This window comes from Prionailurus bengalensis, chromosome E4 (assembly GCF_016509475.1).
Source record: "Prionailurus bengalensis isolate Pbe53 chromosome E4, Fcat_Pben_1.1_paternal_pri, whole genome shotgun sequence".
Taxonomy (NCBI): Eukaryota; Metazoa; Chordata; class Mammalia; order Carnivora; family Felidae; genus Prionailurus; species Prionailurus bengalensis.
The window spans coordinates 32,090,914-32,109,951 of record NC_057360.1 but is presented as its reverse complement, the minus strand read 5'-3'; the positions used below and the strand labels follow the sequence as shown (position 1 = coordinate 32,109,951).

Genomic DNA, 19,038 nt, shown 5'->3' with positions numbered 1-19,038 from the left:
TCTCACGCCACACCTCCAGGAAGTGCCAAATGTGTGATGTACTCCAGCCTAAGCAGGGCAGGATTTTAGGCGTCATAATATGAACAAGTATCCTCTTTTAGAAATTCATACCCTGTGAACCAGAGGCTGTTTTCATGTCTGGTTTAAGCATTTGCAACAAGTGCGCTGGGAAATGTAGCAGAATGCAGGAGCTGTCTGCAAATTGATCTCTGAGGGATAAGGCACCATCTTCCACATGCTGCCTGTAGCAAGGGGCTTTTTAAAAATTAAACCTGTCATGGAAAATGTGCTGGCTTTTGCTACTACAGGCCGCCCGGGGACAGTCAGGTGGATTTTAAAGCCTGAAAAGTGAGAGGTCTGAGGGGCTGCCAGGCTCCTATAACATCAGCAGGTGTGGTGGGAAGTGCATGGAAGAGATGTCAAGCTCACTCAGGCCCCTGAAAGCATCATGTCCCCTGTGTTGGTCCACTTTTCCCTGGGGTCCCTAGGCACCTCCAGAAAAGTCAAACCCTGATGCTGAAGCTGCCATACCCTGTGAGTCTGGGACAATTCCCTTCTGGAGTCCTCAAAACCAGGTGGGGAATGAGCAAGAAAAAAACCTGGGGGAGTGGGGAAACTGGCCAGTGGATTCCTGCAGGAGGCCCTCTCTTCACAGATTATTACCGATTAGTAACTCAGATTCACTGTTCTCCACAGACACCTCCCTGATTAAGTATCAGCCATTTAACCAACCATCTGTGCCCTGTCCACAATGAGGCACAGGGGTACCCGCAGAGGACTATATTTCTCTCCCAGTCAGGTAAATTCTATCCCCCCCCCCACCCCTGATCAATACCCATCTCAAAATCTCCTCCTCACAGCCCTTGCTAACTACTTCTGGGCTAGAAAGGGCCTTAGACTCATTGCTACTCTATACCCATTCTGCTGTTAAGGCCTCTCCGCAGCCCTGGATGACTTTGGCCTTGGCCTGATCTTCAGGGGCCTTCCCAGGTCCACAGCTCCAGTCAAGCTGGCACCCAGAGCTGAAGGTCATTCCTCTGGCTTCTCATGATGGACTTAAACTTGCTTCACAAGGCTCTGCTTCCTCTGAGGGCTGCTAACCCCAGAATAGTGAGCTGGGGTCTCCATTTTCAGGAGGGGCACAAAAGCAAGAATATGGTCTTGGTGATTGCCAGACTTGGGCTCAAATTCCAGCTCCATTTAGCTTACTGGATCCATGGAAAATTATTTAACCTAATTGAGCCTCAGTTTCCTCAGCATCTTAATGAGATAATGCATACAAATGCATTAGTGTATAGGTGGCCTGGGAGACACTCAATAAATGGGGGTGATTATTATTATCTTATGCTGGCATCAGTGGTACCTGCAGAAGTTGAGATACCTCAATACTCAGGGCCTGGGAAAGAGAAAATGGGAGAGGGATGAGATGGGATATATGGGCAAAGTTTCAGAGACAGACAGAAGGAGAGATCTCTAAACTATCTCATAGTCAAGGCTTTAAAAACTTATACTGGGGCGCCTGGGTGGCTCAGCTGGTTAAGCATCTAACTTAAGCTCAAGTCATGATCTCACAGTTCATGCGTTCAAGCCCCGCGCCGGGCTCTGTGCTGACAGCTAGAGCTGCTTCACATTCTTTGTTTCCCTCTCTCTCTGCCCCTCCCCTGGTCATTCTCTGTTTGTCTGTCTCTCTCTCAAAAAGAAATAAACATTAAAAAAAAAACAATATAACAAGAAGGGGGCACATGCCCAATATCGGCTGGTGTACTTTTATGATCATTTGTTGGTTGGATGGATGGTTGTTTGGTCCACTCATTCATTCATTCATTCATTTAATTATTGAATTCTTGCTTTGTACCAAGCTCTAAGAGAGCTAATCAGGAAAGAGAGGTAAATCAGGCAGACAAGGTCTAGCCCTTACAGAGCTTCTAGACTGCAAAGGAAGACCTACAGTGAACAGTTAATTGGAAGCATGATAAGACCTACAAAGAGAAGGTGACTGATACTTACTGGATCAAAAGACTCACCTACCCTAGAGAGATTAAAGAGAAGCTATATGGAGTCAGGGCCCCATCGTGGATTTATAATTTCACTCTAGAAGCCTAAATTAAATATAGGAAGGACAAACCAGTAAGTGATACTAGTAACAAGTAAATTGCAACCAGCAAAGTTTGCAATGAGAAGCACCAAAATTGGGTGGGTCTGTGACACACATTATACCAGAAACCATCCACATGGACATCTGGACTGGGTTAGATTTTGTGTGTGAGCTCCTGATGCAGATGTTCAAAGCCCCCTTGGGGGGGGGGGAGGGGCTGAACTAACATTTGCTTCCATTAATCTAACATCTTAGAAGGTAGTTATTATTATGACAGGTCACCTGGGTTGAAATCCTAACTCTCCACTTACTAAAAGCACAGACTAGAATAAAAACCTCCATGACTCACTGGCAAGATGTATAAGAACACGTTCAAAGCCAAAGCGCAAATTTTTAAGAGTGGAAGGAGGACTTAAATGGGAACAAGGAAGCACAGAAACATGGCAGATGGGGTCAGAACATGAAGTTTGACTGGGCCAATAAGGGACTAGTGAAGCCAGGGAGAAAACATCTGTCGGCAGCCTTTTATTAGCACGTGCACTGCCAAACCAAGGACAAACTGCTCTTTGCCAACAAGGCTGACTGCACACTGGAAATGGATGAGCCACTGGGCCCCTGAGAGGTGAGGGGGGAAAGCTGAGTTCAGGGGGATGTTCAGAAAGCTGGTAGAGTCTGCTCACAATCTCTGCTTGGGATTTCACTGAGGACAGAGGGACCCGGATTCCCACTGTGCTGGAGTTCTCTTTGGCTTCTTGATGTTTCCCAGACAAGTCCTGTCTATTCTACAGGTCACCGACCATGTAAAACAGAAGAGACATTAAAGACAATCTAGTCCCTGTTTCCGAGAGATGTTCTGTAAAACACCAGCTCTGACAGATGTTAATAGGTATATTATAGTAGATAGTAGAAATTTGCAGGTGGAATTCAAAAACTGTTAAGGGGGCAAATAAATGTGCAAAATGCTAGACCAAGCATCTGAGACCTCAGGAAGCTAGCTTGCTCACCTGGGGACTGAACCCATGATCTGGGACTCATTAGTACTCCCCTATTTATTACAAGTCAATCGCACGTTTCTAAGAAAATATTAGGCAGGTACATTACTCTCCAAAGGACTGCATTGGCCTTATGGTTCTCTGAACTTGGACAGATCTTTTTTTTTTTTTTTTTTAACTTCTGGTAAACACACTATGTAATAGTGCATCAGGATTGATAAGGCTTAAGGTAAGTTACGACTTCCCTCCCCCAGCACCTTCTCCACATTAGACTCTACCATTCCCTCTATCCATTCTGTCACAGGAGGAAGTCAGGATCTGTGATGAGTCCAACAGAGCCATTCTTTACCAAACCTCACTGATGAATCACTTGTTCCTTTGGTACTACCTGAGAGGTCTAGGCACAGATCTTGAAATCATCTGTCTGGGAGATTTCTAGGTGTTAAATTTCAGCCCCTACTCTCCTTTTAAAACTTTTAGCACTTGATGGCATCTCTTCATTTCCAGAAAAGCTAAGCTCAACAATAACAATAGTGAGAGCAACACATACACTGAGATCTTGCTATGACAAAGTACCCTTCTAAGGTACTACTATTATTCCTGTTTTATAAATGAATGAATTGAGGCCCAGGGAGGTTGGGTTACTGGCCCAAGGTCACTAAGGAGAGCCAAGACTTGAATCCAAGAACTCTGACTCTAGAGTCCACATCTGTAACCATCAGTCTCTATTGCCTCCATATGCTTATTCTATGAGCCACACTATTGGGACTCCTGCTCTCCTTCTTCACTCTGCTACCCTCATTCCCACGGATAATGGAAGGAAAGTAACTTGACTGTGCACTTGCTATGTGTAAGGCACTGTGGCTGGCCCACGATTATCTTTCCCAAAGCTACCTTTTGGGGTAGATAGTATGAATCCACAAAACAGGAATAGCTGTAGTTGTTCAATCTCCTCCTGCACCCTCACCCCCAGCTAGCAAGTGGCTGAGCCCAGATACAGTGATCTAGCTTCAAAGGTCACATTCATTCCAGAACTTTATTGCTTCCTTGGAAATGGCCACACATACCCAAACCAGCTGCATTTCAAGCTGATTCATAACAAAGCATGGAGCATTTTCGTTTTCTCCCACACCCCAGGGATCATGATGGGGGTCTGCTATGTGTTTTGGGAGCACTAGGGAGAATGCCTAAGGATCCATGGAAGTCTACACAGGTCCCTAACATCATCCCCTGATCCTCTTGAGGGAAAAGGGACTTGGCTTTGATTTTTATGTTGTTTTCCTGAAAGAATTGTGGTCTTACCACTCACATGACCTATCTCTTCCCCAACCCTGATTCCAAAACCCTGATTTTATTATCTTTATAGCTTGACAGTCTAATGGATGATTTTAATTCCACAGAAGCCCTCACTATGGAAGAATGACAAAAAATATATATATGGGCTATGTATAGATCATTTTTAAAACTTAGGCTGTGATGATTCAGTGGGAAAGGGGATATATTTCCAAGCACCTGGCCTTTTGATCTTTCCATCTTATCACCTTCCACAAGAATTTGTGCAGAAAGAAAACAGAGGCTTTCCAACGCCAGTTCTGAGCAGAGCTCTTTTTCCAAGCCTCCAATGCTTTCACCTTCTCTGCTCCAGAAGAAAATGCCCTTTGGTTACGAGGTGTTGTGTGGGGGCGGGGGGGAGGGGGTGTTGAAAAGTACATATAGTATTCAAGATAGTTCACTATGGCAACCTCAGTTTTAGAAAACAGGCATTATTAGTAGGCCCCTGCTTTGAAGCCACCAGTAACTACAGTCTCAGCTCCTTCCAAACTCACTAGGTTGGGACCTTATCAAGCTAAGAAAAATCTATCCTGGAACAAATTATCATAGGCAAACACTACACAAAACATACTCAAAACCACAACAACATTGGCTTTAGAAATAAAGCCCCGCGCACAGAGAATGAGAACCACCCTACCAATTACCTACATGCCAATTATCCCATGCACTGACTGCTGTTAATTACCTAATTGCTTGTCTACAATACATCATTTAATTGTGAGACATTTTCCCTACTGTCCTAATGATGAGCAGGAAGACCCAATCTCCTAGCTAGCACCTGGGAAAGGAACCCTCATCCCAGGTTGAAAGGACAGTAGAGCCCAAGTGAGACACTGATTAAAGAAAGGGTCTGGTTATAAACAAAGGGGAGCAAAGCATGAACTCAGAACTTCTGAGACCGAAGGCAGGGAGAAAAAAATGGGCTGCAGGAAGGAGAAGGTATAAATAGGTATTGAGCAGTTCCTACAGGTACTATGTCACTGTTTTGTTGTTATGCATGTGATCTTCTCAATAAACCTAATTAGGAGAGACTTTTATTAGACTCTTTTTGCAGATGAGCCTAGAATAGTTTAGGAACTTTCACAAGAGCACACAGCTGGTCAGTAGTCAAAACCAGGATTCAAACCTAGGTCCCTAGCCCCAAAGTGGGCGCTCTGTTTCGTAAGTTACTAATATCATGGCCTGCGTAGCCTGCTGTTTAACCAAAGGGAGGTGTGCTATGCCTCCCACACACCCCGGCTGTGGTGCGGCTGTCACTCTGTTGGGGGGAACATCTTGTGTCCCCAGACTGGGATTTACTGTACAGATTTCTGAGTGTGCTGGGGGATAGTGAAGATACTTTGGAGACACTCTGTTCCACCCCTGAAAGGTCAGTGAACTGGGAGAAAGCAGAAGCCAAAGAATGCCAGCATGGGAGAAGCTGCACAGGACGATGCGATGCTGCTTAGCAGCAGGAGCACGTGCAGAGTTTGGAACCTGCCACCTACTGCCTGGGTGACCTTGGAGAAGTGATTCTCTTCTCCACAGGGCCACAGGGCCCTAGTTTATTCCCTGGAGAAATGGGACTGATACTATAATGTCATGGCGTTATTCTGAGGATTTAATAAACGGACATGAAACACATACCAACTTTGGGACGTAACTTGCAGCTTGCACAGCATCAGGAGTGGGTAATAAGTGTTACTATTAGTATTGTGCAAAGCTCTGATTGCAGAAAAAAGACCACTCAGGGCCTTGAGGAAAATTCCCGGAGAGCCTTCACCCTAGAGTGCCAAGGGTCTGGGAGGAGGAAGGCTCTTCCTCCCCTTCTTTTCATGGACAACCACATGCAACCTCCCTTAGAGGAAACAAGGATGCTGTGCTTTCCTCTTGGAAAAATCCTGACTCCCTGGCTGACTTAAGATGCCAGAATGGCCTAATTTTTCCCTCCATGAATGAAACTGGTTAAAATAGTGAGGGAATGCTGACCTCTCTACTGGCAGGACCCAAGCACCATGTCAGCATTCCAGAGCAGCTGCAGGAGGTACAGAGAACCCTGGAATAACACCTGCCCCACAGAACATTCTGCAGAGTGACTACCCTATATAAGCAAAGGCAGAAGAGCTGCCTTCTTTTTTTTTTAAGTTTATTTATTTTGAGAGAGAGAGAGAGAGTACAAGTAGGGGAGGGGCAGAGAGAGAGAGACAGAATCCTAAGCAGGCTCTGAACTGTCAGCACAGAGCCTGATATGGGGCTCCATCCTACGAACCATGAGATCATGACCTGAGCCAAGACCAAGAGTTGGACGCTTAACCAACTGAGCCACCCAGGCACCCCAAGCTTCCTTCTTTTTATTTTCCAAAAGGCACAAGATAATAAAGAGTAGAGTGAAGTAGGGTGTCAAGTGGGTAAAACAAAATAATAACCCACAATGTAACTGAGCCTGTACTGTGTGAGATCCTGTGTGTGAGCTTTGCCGGTATTATCTTATTTAATCCTCACAATTATCCTACGAGGTAGAACTTCTCATCATCCTCATTTTACAGTTGAGGAAGCACTTATGACTTGCAGAAGCACTAAGTGGCAGAGGTGGGACACAGACCCAGGTCTCATCTGGCTCAGTGCCCATAGGCAAGGAAATCCGAAGGTCAAAATGCAGGGTTGGCTTCAGGGTCGTGCCTCTTTCATCCTTGTCTATGACTTCAGGCGTCTTTGGAGGAAATAGAGGAAGGTGACATGTCCCTTCCTGAGTTGGGTCCCAACAGCAGTGCAGAGAGCTGGGCGGTGCTCACACACGTGGATTCAGGGAAAAAGGGACGAGGCTTAGAATGCAGAGGCCAGGGGAGGCCATGAAGCTGTGAGAATCAGCAAGAGGCCCATCAGCAAGAGGCCTGGGTGATAAGTCATTTCTGGCTCCAATTCTTTCATTACTGACACAGCTCTGTGACCTTTCTATAAAAGGTCATGTTTGTGAAATGAGGGTGGTAGGAAAATGGAGGGGATACTGGATGGCCATTGACGCACCTTCCAGCTCAGAGTTTTTGCTGTGCACTAGAGGACGTCGACAGAACCAAACAACTCCCCAAACAGATGTCAAAGGCACTATGTTCTCGGGAATCTTTGCAAATAACACTCAATTTTGCCAAGATAGAAACAGCCACAAGAATACACTTCACTTTGCCAGAAAAAAAATAGCTACAAGAATAATTCATGCATGTAATGTTCTTGTCTTCTATGCCCTATGTAACTATGAATTAATTCTCAGAAGGACACAATGAGAGATTACAATGGCAACACCAAAACATGACAGCCTCTTTTTTCCAAGAAAAAGAATGGCTACCTCTTCTTGTAAAGAACCTCACTAAAATTGTGCCAGACTCAGAGGCATTTGAGATTGGAAAGATATTTGAAGGTCAACTAATGTGACTCTCCATTGGATGCCTCAGGGCCCTCTGCAATATCTCTGAGGGGTATCTAGGGAATGTCTAAATACCTTAAGGACCACCTGATCTTTCTCATATCTTCTACAGCTTGGATGCTTCCTCTACACCTTGTGTCCATACAGACCCCACCTAATCTTCCTCCATGACAGCCCTTCTGAAATGCCACCCTTGAGTCTTCCCTTCCGCAAGAGCAGTCAAGCATTCTGTACTTATGAAGATAGTCTGACCACGGAGGCACTGCTGTTTTTGTTTTTTTTTTTTTATAAGACAGATTTATTTGATCCACAATTATTCCAAAATGATTACTACTCCAAATAACCCAAACTGTGTTTTTTTCAACCTATATTATCAGCAGCACTGAAAAGCTGATTATAATCAACTTCCTCTCATAAAAAGAAGGAAAAAATTTTAAAAAATAGACTTTAGAAGAATCCACGTGGCTAAAAGTACCACTAGCAAGCATTCCACGTTCCCAAATAAACAAATAAGAACTGTGAATGCACACTTCAACACCACTGCCCATTCCCGATGAGAATTCAAATGGCCAGCATTCAAATCACAGAACCATAAAAACAATCCACAACCTCACATTGTATGATGTGGAAACTGAGGCCTAGAGATTCCATCTCTTGGCAAGCCAAATGTTTATTAATCCTCTGTACTGGGTTAGGCACTGGGGCTACCCAGGTACCCAGGCCTTGCCCTCTTGGGCCTCTGAGCAGGGACTCACAAGCATATATTAGGGGTAACCAGGTAATAGGCCTTTGGAACCTTGTACAAGTAACTTGAAAGACAAAAGGCTGATTCCTTTCTCTGTGCCTTGGCTCAAACTGCTCCCACAATCGCTTATATAAATCATACTTCTTGTACTTAGCCTCCGGTACTACATTTATCCTTCCTGTGTTGATCTTCTCTGTTAGACTTTAGGTTCCTGGAAACGAGGAACTGAGTGTTATTCAGCTTTATATGTCTAGTCTCATTCAGCTGGTGTGTACTGGGTTTGATGAGTGAATGAGTAAACATTTCAGTAGTCTTAAGGGTTAGCAGGCACTTGTCACACAGAGAAGGAGAAAAAAGAATGCCTGGCTGAGGACGCCCAGGGCTCTGAAGGGTGTGGTGCTTGCAGAGCTGTGCAGAGTCCTCATGGTGGGAGTGTTTGGGGTGGTAGCAGTGGGCATGGCAAGAGTGGCTGAGGTTTTGGCTTGGGAGTTAAGTCAGGGCCAGATGTGAAAAGCCACACAAGCCATGCTCAAGCATACAGACATTATCCTAAAGTTAGGTTGAGGGCAAAAAGTCTTTACAAAGGAAGGGACATGATCCCATTTGTTTTTAAGGTCATAGGATCGGCCAAAGGAGGAAGTGCCATGTCGAGGACAGATACAAGCAGGAGCCTGTTGCATGGTGCCAGAAACAGGAAAGGTCTGCATCCGGGTGCTGTGTCCCAAGAGCTCAGGGAGAGCCCCAAGGATGGAAGTAGAGTGTGGACCCAGGTTTGAGAGCTTAGGTGGAACTCAAAGGATTTGAGGAGCAACCTGAGACATGGGAGACTGGGAAGAAGCATCAACCATGATGCCAGCATTTCTAACTTGGAAACCCAGGGTGATATAATGTCAACAGAGGCAAGGACCATAAGAAGAGGAACAGTTTTGGAGGAAAGGTTATGAGGTCATTTGTTGAAAGGTTCCTATGATAATCCCTATAGGCGGTTTCTATGGGTCAGAGCTACCTTGTTAACTAAAAGAGATAGATGAAGTGCAAGAAAGTCGGTCATGAAAAACCTAAAGAGTACAAGACGAATAGTTTAGTCCTCACAGAGGCAGATGGAACCTGATGATCTGAGGGTTGAAAGAAACCATTTCAGACCAGAAATCTTCTCTGGGTCTTAAAACGGCTCATTTCTCAAACCCTTAAATCAGCAGGTGTATACAAGATACTCTCTAGGCAATCAGATTCCATACCTTTCTGATTTTCTGGGCCCAACTGAATCATCTTCATAGCTTTTAAGAATTATTATTATCAGCTGGCGAATGGTCTCACACCATTTAGTGAGTCCTAGTCACCAAGGAGAGTTCAGTTTATTTGAATTAAGTAGCCCCAGTCAGTCACTTTTCTGACTAATGACCTCATCTTTTTTTAAATTGAATTTTATTTTTTTTCAATATATGAAATTTATGGTCAAATTGGTTTCAATACAACACCCAGTGCTCATCCCAACAGGTGCCCTCCTCAATACCCATCACCCACCCTCCCCACCCTCCCACCCCCCCCTTAAAACTGGTCTCAGTTTTTAAGAGTCTCTTATGCTTAATGACCTCATTTTTTGCTCATCTTTTCAAAATGCCAGAAGGTCTAGATATTGCTGGGGAAAAGCCCACGGACACACTCATGAACCAACCCCTTCTGCAGCAAAGTTAATCCATCTTTTTAATCTAGCAACATTCCTGTTTCCCTTATTTCATAGCAAAAGCTCTGAAGAGCAAGCCATGCACAGAACCACTGCTCCACTTAAATAAACCGCAAAAGGACTTTTCCCGCCCGTGTGGTTATCTTAAGTGCACAGAGACTGTTCTTGATAGAAAAGAAACCAAAACTGCCAGCTTACCCTCTTCCTCAAGTTGTAGGTGAGAATGAGGTTCCGGGAGAAGGAGTGGGAAAAGGCTGTGTAGAATTCTAGCACTTTCTGCAGGGCATCCCGTTTGATCACATGCAGGTCACAGTAGGTCAAGGCCCTAACATTGGCACAGGACTGGGCAAGGGTGGCTTCCTTCCAGAACACATCTCCAAACACGTCTCCTTTCCCTAGGGAGAGAAAGTGGTGGTGAAGAAAGTGTCAGCCAGAAGGCATCTGGCCATCCAGGTTGGCTTCCCTTTGTCTCCCCAAATTGTTGTCCATTTGGCATTCTACAACTTAGGCTCAGAAAAGGAAAAAAAACCCACAGGTTTTATTTTGAACCTTAACAACACGTAACTTAAGGAACTTTAAGATACCGTATAAGACATGTCAAAGTTTGACCAACGACTTTAGGGTCATTGACTGTTAGTTACCTCCTGAACAGCCTATCCAAACGGGGAACTCCCTATTATTCATTTTTTTTTGAGAGATTTGCATTTAAAAAAATTTTTTTCAATATATGAAATTTATCGTCAAATTGGTTTCCATACAACACCCAGTGCTCATCCTATAATTCTTTATCACACCCCCATTGCCCCAAAACGCCACTCATAATCTATAACTACATCATTTGTTTCCTTGTTTGCTGTGTAACTCCCAATAGGAGAGTTCCCTCCACGTCACACAGTGTCTGGCACCTAACAGGAGTTCTGTCAATATGTGCAGGCAAAAGAGAAGTAAGGAAGGAGGCTGAATTATGGATCTCCATTCATGCGACTGACTGAGAGGTGACTAGTATGGAGAAGGTGTGGACTCTCCATCAGGAGCTGAAGATCAAGAGAGGTCTCCTCTGTTTAGGATGATCCGCGTGGAAAAAGGCAGGCGAGGGTGGAGTTCACTCTCTCCCATACTCCGTCCACTGCCCTAAGGCTTATGTTTGCATGGTGTCTCATTCCTCACCCTCTCTCCCCCACCTCCTTGCATGTTCCTCACCCTTGTCAAAGGCCCTCCTGCTAGTATAAAAACATGGGTCCCATACACTTGGCATCTCCAGGACCCTCCATGCCTGGCATTCCACAAGAGGATATTTAGTAAGTCAACAGAGTACTAATCCCACATAACCATCTTCTGGATCAAACTTGTATCAATCTCTTTTAATCACCTGCTTTTCACATCTAGGGATATTCTCCCTATCTTTCCCAAAGTCCAACATTTTAACATATGTCTAATGGAAAGCCCAATCCCTTCCCAGCACAGCCTCTGGTTATAAATGGCTTGAAATGTTGTTTATCTTGCCTCTAAATTTTCAGCACAGATAAACACAAATTTGAATCTTCAGGGAGCTGGAGAGGAATATTCCGGGGGCAATAAACAAGGCTACGACGGTAGAGAGTAACTCTCACAACTCTCAAGGGTTGTTGGCCTATGTATCCAGACCGGCCACACTTCTCTGCAGGAACCTGGGTACCCATGACTCCATATGATTAACAGGCAAGTATTTTCCTCATTCAGGCCAAGGAGGCAATTAGACTCCCAAGCACCTGGACAGAACTCGATCTTTTCTCAAATGCCAAAGTATCCATTCTTATATATAAGGTACTCCAGGGGCACAGCCTTCTCCAAGCACCTCCACAGCATGAGCTGGAAATCAAGTGCACTAGACACATTACTTCACAGTTTCCTATGTGTTTGTGTGGCAATGTATACTTCTGATTTATGAAAATCATTTTACAGACTCAGTATCAACAAGACACATGCATGAGGATGTAGATAAAAATTTTTAGATAAAAGTGCTTTTAAAACTGTGCTAGTTCAATTCCCTTCCCAGGTGTTTTTCAATCATCTGTACTATGAGGGGGTTACTTTGGGGTGGGGGCCACTGCATGGGAATGCTTCTCTCTGTGGGATGCTACCAGCTTCCGTGGAGATGGGCTCATTCAGTGTGTGCTTCCTGGTACTGAGTTCTAACCAACAAGGCTGGCCATTAGTTCATGCATAGCAAGCATTCTACAACTGCCCCCCCCCCCATTGTGCTGCAATGCCTCCCATGCCTTTCATTTTTATGTAATCTTATTCTTCTAGAGAGAGCTCTTCCAACACACAGTATGGTGGACAAAAAATGGACCCCATCTGTAGGCTGCAACTTACATCAAGAGGCAAGCCCTAATTTCCTTCCCCTTGATTCTCAACTTGTCTTAGTCCCTTGTCTTGAATGTGACAGAAGTGACTGGGACTTTAAGGCAAGATCATAAGAAGCCTTGCAGCTTCAGCCTGGGTCTCCTGGAACACTTACTCTTAGGATGCCCATTCTTGGAACCCAACCACCACGTTTTGAGAAGAATAAGCCACCCAAGAGGTCACATATCAGTGCTCTGGTGGACAGCCCAGCTGAGCTCTCTGCTGACAGCCAGCCTCTGCCAGTCACTTAAATAAGCCATCCCGCCTGGCCCATCAGACCAATCAAGCCTTTGGATGCCCGCAGCCCCAGCCAACACTGGTGTGTGGGCCACATGCAGAAAGCTCAAGTCAGAACCAACCAACTGGGCTAAACAACCCACAGAATGGTGAGAAACAGTAACAAATTCCTTACACCACTAAATTTAGGGGAAGTTTATGCAGAAATAGGTAACGAGAACACACAGAATTGTGAAGCTCTGGGCTGAGAAGCCTGTGAGAAATTACTTAGTAAGTTACTTAATACTTCAGCAAAACATCACAAATCACCCCCAACTCTGAGCTGGCAGCACCCCACATCCCTCCCTGAAAGAATGAGACAAGAAGGAGCAAGGAGTGGTTCTCACAGGAGCAGATTTTCCTGAGTGTTTTGTGTATCAGTGCGAAAATGTAGAATTTACAAATCTTGTATCTCCTATTGGGATGAGATGTGGTATGACTAAGCCAGAACAATTGAGAGTACAAGACCATTGGTAATACCGTCTGATTCTCATTAAGATTATAGCTGACCCTTGAAGAACATGGGTTTGAACTGCACAGGACCACTTACATGTGGATTTTTTCCAATAAATACAGTATGCCACCAAAAATGTATTTTCTCTTCCTTATGATTTTCTTGATAACATTTTCTTTTCTCTGGTTTACTTTATTGTAATAACACAGCATATTATACATGTAAGATAGAAAATCCATCCTACATGTATTACGTGTTAATTGACTATTTTATCAGTAAGGCTTCTGGTCAACAGTAGGCTATTAGTAGTTAAGTTTGGTGGGAGTTAAAAGTTGTACGTGGATTTTCTTTTTTTTAAATTTTTTAAATTTTTTAGTGTTTTTAGTTATTTTTGAGAGAGAGCCAGAGTGAGAGCAGGGGAGGGGCAGAGAGAGAGGGAGACAAAGAATCTGAAGCAGGCTCCAGGCTCTGAGCTGTCAGCATAGAGCCCAATGTGGGGCTTGAACCCACAAACTGTGAGATCATGACCTGAGCTGAAGTCGGACCCTTAAGCAACTGAACCACCCAGATGCCCCTATTATATGTGGATTTTCAACTGTACAGAGTGTCAGCATCCCTAACCCTCACCTTATGTAAGGGTCATTTGTCCTTCATTTATTTTTTCTTAAATTTTAAATGTTTATTTATTATTTTGAGACAGAGAGAAAGAGAGAGAGAGACAGAGCATGAGCAGGGGAGGGGCAGAGAGAGAGGGAGACACAGAATCCGAAACAGGCTCCAGGCTCTGAGCTGTCAGCACAGAGCCCAACGTGGGGCCCAAACTCATGAACCGTGAGATCATGACCTGAGCCCAAGTCGGACGCTCAACCGACTGAGCCACCCAGGCGCCCCAATTGTCCTTCATTTAAACAAAATCTAATGTATGAGCATTACACTTCTCAAACAAGTTTGGAGTAGTTTTTCCAATTATAAAAGAACCCAGAAAGTAAAATAATAGCTGCTCATGTGTATTTAACATATGAACTTATCTGTAAAAATTCCGTTTATAAATGACTCTTCAGGGGCACACTTATTGCCTAAAACAAAGGACGACCATATTATGGTTGAGACACACCATGAAATTTATAAGCATCTTTAGAAATGACAACATGACTACTGTGAAAACTTTTCCAATCAAAGGTTTGACAGAAACAATAAGTAGAGAGTAGTTCCTACTACCCAAAGTATTTCACGGTAAGATAATCACGATTAATCTGTAGGGTCCAGGAAGTCTAGGTGTTGTTAGAACTTGGATTTGATTTTCAATCCACACTGAAAATCACACAATCTTTCTTCCTGTCAAGGCAGCATTTTTGGTATAAATGATCTGTTAGTGAGATTTAAGAATGTGGTGTCGGAGGACCCGTCAGATTCAAAACAAACCCAAACCTATTCTGGCAAATGAGAAATGTATTTATGACACATGTCACTGGGGGAAACTGTCAAAAGGAAGGATACAGAGCATTTGGCAGGCTGCTTGTAATCGACACACAGCTCTGGGAATAATGACTTCCCAGGTCAGGGTTAGGAATCAGGAAGGCTGGACAAGCCCTACACTCACATTCAACCCTTGTTCCCTAGCGTGAAACGATCATTCACTGAAGAACAAAAGTTACCCCAGTGCACTTGGCAATCAAACTACTTGAGACAATCAGCTTATTGGTTTACTTATTCCACTGAGGACCTGGGTGCAGAATGTTAGAACCTAAGTGTTCCAAGTTTCTAAAATACATTCTAAGTGGAAGTTCCGAGCTAGGGAAAAGAAAAAGGCATGAAGAGGGGAAGTAAGGCAGGACAGTCTAATTAAAACTCCAAGCAAACATCCCTGTGATAATTAATCCTCCTCCCCCTCCCACCCCTTCAGTGCAGCTGTCTTCACTGTACCTCCACTTTTGCAGTGGACACAAACAGCCCCATAGGGCACAGATGTGGGACAGAAGGACATTCATAAAACACAGGTGGGAGGTGGGACACAGGACTGAGGAGGCACAGGGAGAGGGAGGGCAGGTCTCTGCGAGGAGCCCAGGAGAAAACCAAGACCCTGTAGATAATTGGTCTTAATGACGGGCAGAGGCTGGAACAGCCACATGAGGAAGTTTGGAGGGGCATGGAAGGTGAGCACACAGGGAGGGGTGACCAGGGCAAATGCTAGCGGTGCTGGAACTGGGTCCTTGAGAGGATCAAAAGCCTACTCGAATGTTAAAAAGTCACAGGAAAGCAATCTGGCTCTGAAACTGACAATTGAGTTTGAAACCCTTCAGAAAAGGCCCTGTTTGTTTGTTTCTTTGTATTACTTTTATTTTATTTTGAGAGGAGATAGTGAGAAAGTGGGGTGGGTCAGAGAGAGAGTGGGACAGAAACCCAAGCAGGCTCCACACTGCCAGCACAGAGCCCAATGTGGGGCTCAAACTCAAGAACCACAAGATCATGACCTGAGCCAAAGTCAAGAGACGCTTAAACCGACTGAGCCACCCAGGCACCCCAAGGCCCTGTTTATTCAAACACAGGCTGAGTTTAGCAGGCCCTAGGGGTCAGAGCAACACTGAAATTTCCAGCTGTTTCACTTTTCCCTATTGTGTACTCTTAGAAGGACCACTCATAATGGTAACCTATAGTAGCAAAACATAATTCTGCCGTATACATGATTATCTGCTTCTAAAATCACCAAGCATTTCTAGACCCAAACTAATTAGAAAGAACTCATTCAGTCATTCATGCAACTTTTGGCAGGCACTGTTCTAGAAGCTGAGGTATGGTAGGGGGACAATAGACATGATGTAGTGAGAGACAGAGACCCCAGTGACTATAACATATCAGGGCTGAGTGCCTAATTCTAACATGACAGGACAGCATAGCATGTAGGAGGGGTGGCCAGTTCAAACTCATGGCGTGAGGAAAGGCTTTCAAGGAGATGTGATGTCTGAGCTAAGAACAGTTAACCAGCATAAAGATGTAGTACAGAGATGAGTCCAGGGAGGGGAAACAGCACATACAAAGGCCCTGAGGCACTGCATATGACCCTTTAGCAAGACTAACTCTACAGTGAGTGTTGCCAGTATACCTTGCAATCCTTTGAGGAAAGTGCCTGGTCTCCTCATTCAGCTGCAAACTCACCTAAGCATCTTGCATACTCTGTACACTGAGTGGGCGACACCAACTTGCTGAATCAATATTTAAAGACCTGGATTCATGACGCTGTTGGGAGCCACGCTGAGGGTGCTGAGAGAGGTGCCAGAACATGGGGTGCGGTGAGGGCCAGCCCCTTCAGCTCACCCTACTGTCTATATTCCTCCTGTCTGGGGTACCAGGAGGTCCTCTGCCCTCAAGCCATTTCAAGACCAGAGGTGTCTTGTCACCCACTTCATCAGGATGGTGACTGGCATTGCCGTCTCCCGCCCTAGGAATAATTCTGCTTATGAGACATGGAAGACAGGCTGGACAAATACTTCCAGGCAAGCTCTGAGCAGACTGTGTGCACACCACTGGACGTACGGCCCAAGAGGACGAGGACGAGGACGAGGACAAGGGCAGTTCTCAGAGGTCCTAGATTCATCATATAAGGCAGCCATGTGACCTCTGGGTCCCCTGTTTGGTCCTCAAACATCTTGAAGACACAAAGAGAAATTGCCGAGCCCTGCCCCCTGGTGCTGCCCTCAGCGTGTTTTCCAAGCATTTTATGATCCTCTCTCAACACAAGCCTCAGGGCCAGACAGGTCAGACTGCCCGACTAGGAGCTTGAGGGGGCTCCTGCCACCTCTTTTGCTCACTCTCTGCCTTCCGGCCACACTGTGGCTCTTATGGTCCCTCCATGTCTGGCTCCCTGCCCACCTCAAGGCCTTGCCAGCACCACCTCAGACCTCCACTGTGCTCCCTAGTCTGGATAACTCCTGCTCAAGCTTCCAAACACTCCCCAGCCTCCTCCCTGACCATGGTCAGAGCGGCTCCCTATCATGTGTACCCTCTGTACTCTGGAAACATTCTTCCTACCTGGAATCACCACATCCCCAGCAATGGCTCTGGCACACAGCAGGCACTCAATAGCTGTTGGGTACATACATAAACCAATGGCACTGGGCACCTTACCAAACCCCACCCAGTCTCAACTTATCCAGCTAAACAATGTGGATAATAATACCCACCTCATAGGGTTGTTGTGTGGTTTACATGTAATTAATGTGAACAAAGCCCTAGCCCTGTGCTTGGAACACAATAGGTGCTCAGTAAATAGCAGACACAATAAAAGAAGAGTTTTCTTAATGGCCCCAAGAAGCAAATTCCACAGGGATCACCAGGCCCATTTTAAAGAGAGGAAAGTGAGCTCTGGAGAGGTTAAATAATTGCCCGTGACTCCACAGGCTTTTCCCAAGCTGCCATGCGGTCTCCACGCTGTTCCCAGTGGGCTGTCCTCTGCATTCAGTCCTTCAAACAACCCTCTTTTCCAGTCAACAATTAAGGGGATCCACCTTGATCAGGCACCACGCAAGGTGATGGGAAAAAGGATATATCAAAGACAGCTTTGACTTTAAGGAGCTATGGCCTACGAATCTAAGTGTTCTCCAAAACCAGTTCTGTCCTCTTATGGTAATGGAAGCCATGACTTGTAGCTGGGCACAAACATGACCAGAATTAAAAGCTGCACTGCATCTAGGTGTGGACATTTGTCCAAGTTCTGGTTAAACCTCTGGGGTTGCAGAGAGGATGTGTGCAACATCTAGGGTCTTCCCTTCCCCTTTCCTCCCTTCCTCGTGGCTGGAACAAGGATGTGAGCTCTCTTGGACCAGGAGGCCACAGTGACAACCCAGTTAGGATGAAGCAACAGGCAAGAAGGAAGCAGGGTGCCCAACACCATGAGGTTGACATGCTAGCCCTTCTATACTGGACTGCTGAATGAGAGAAAGACAAGTTTCTGTCTTGTCTAAGCTTCTGTTACCTTGGGTTTTTCTGTTGGAGCAGCTAAACCCACATCCTAGCCAATTCAGGAGTCCATGACACCATCCAGTGGGGCAGTACAATGTGTTGAGCTCTATGGGGAACGTATATCCACACCTGCTTTCTCCACCTGCTGCAGGGAAAAGCGTGGGCTTCCATGTGTCTGAAGGATTGGGCAGTAACATGACAATGGAGCTCTGGAAGCACATTCAGGGCAAAAGCTCCAATGACTTCAGCTAAATACCTTGGTGATACCCACCCACTTCCCAGACCAGCCCTGACTATGTGGCCAGCGGGCCAGGATCTGCTGAAAACTCACCGTGTACCAGGCCAGACACCAGCCAGGGATGCTGCCACGGGCACCCCCCATGTGTCTTACTCCAAAGATGATGAAGTATAGATTTTCCAGCTTATTTGGAATACTTAATCCTCCCACGTGTATCTATGGTTATTTCCCTTGGGTCATCAGAGACCACAGGGAAGACTAGATAAGTAAAGTTTTGGTACCTTGTAAACGCTGCCTTCTTTTATCTGTAATGAAGCCACAATGCCCTTCTTTTTGCTCTTACTGAAAAAACAAATGCTGCTGGCAGTCTGTGACCTCTGCTTCATCTGCAACGGTTTAGAGAAGTGAGAAGGAACATCAAATACAAACAGGCATAGTGGAAACCTCATCAATTTGCTTTCCCGTCCAAGTTGTGAAAATATAC

At 45.2% G+C, this 19,038-nt stretch overlaps 1 protein-coding gene across 2 annotated transcripts in view; it reads right to left on the bottom strand.

The window, feature by feature from the left end:
- KCNH1 (potassium voltage-gated channel subfamily H member 1) overlaps positions 1 to 19,038 on the bottom strand; it is a 381,430-nt gene that overhangs the window by 77,418 nt on the left and 284,974 nt on the right. For both annotated transcript variants that reach the window (XM_043568866.1, XM_043568865.1), the window contains exon 10: positions 10,444 to 10,640. In XM_043568866.1, the coding sequence (XP_043424801.1) occupies positions 10,444 to 10,640 (197 nt within the window). The remainder of the gene's footprint in view (positions 1 to 10,443; positions 10,641 to 19,038) is intronic.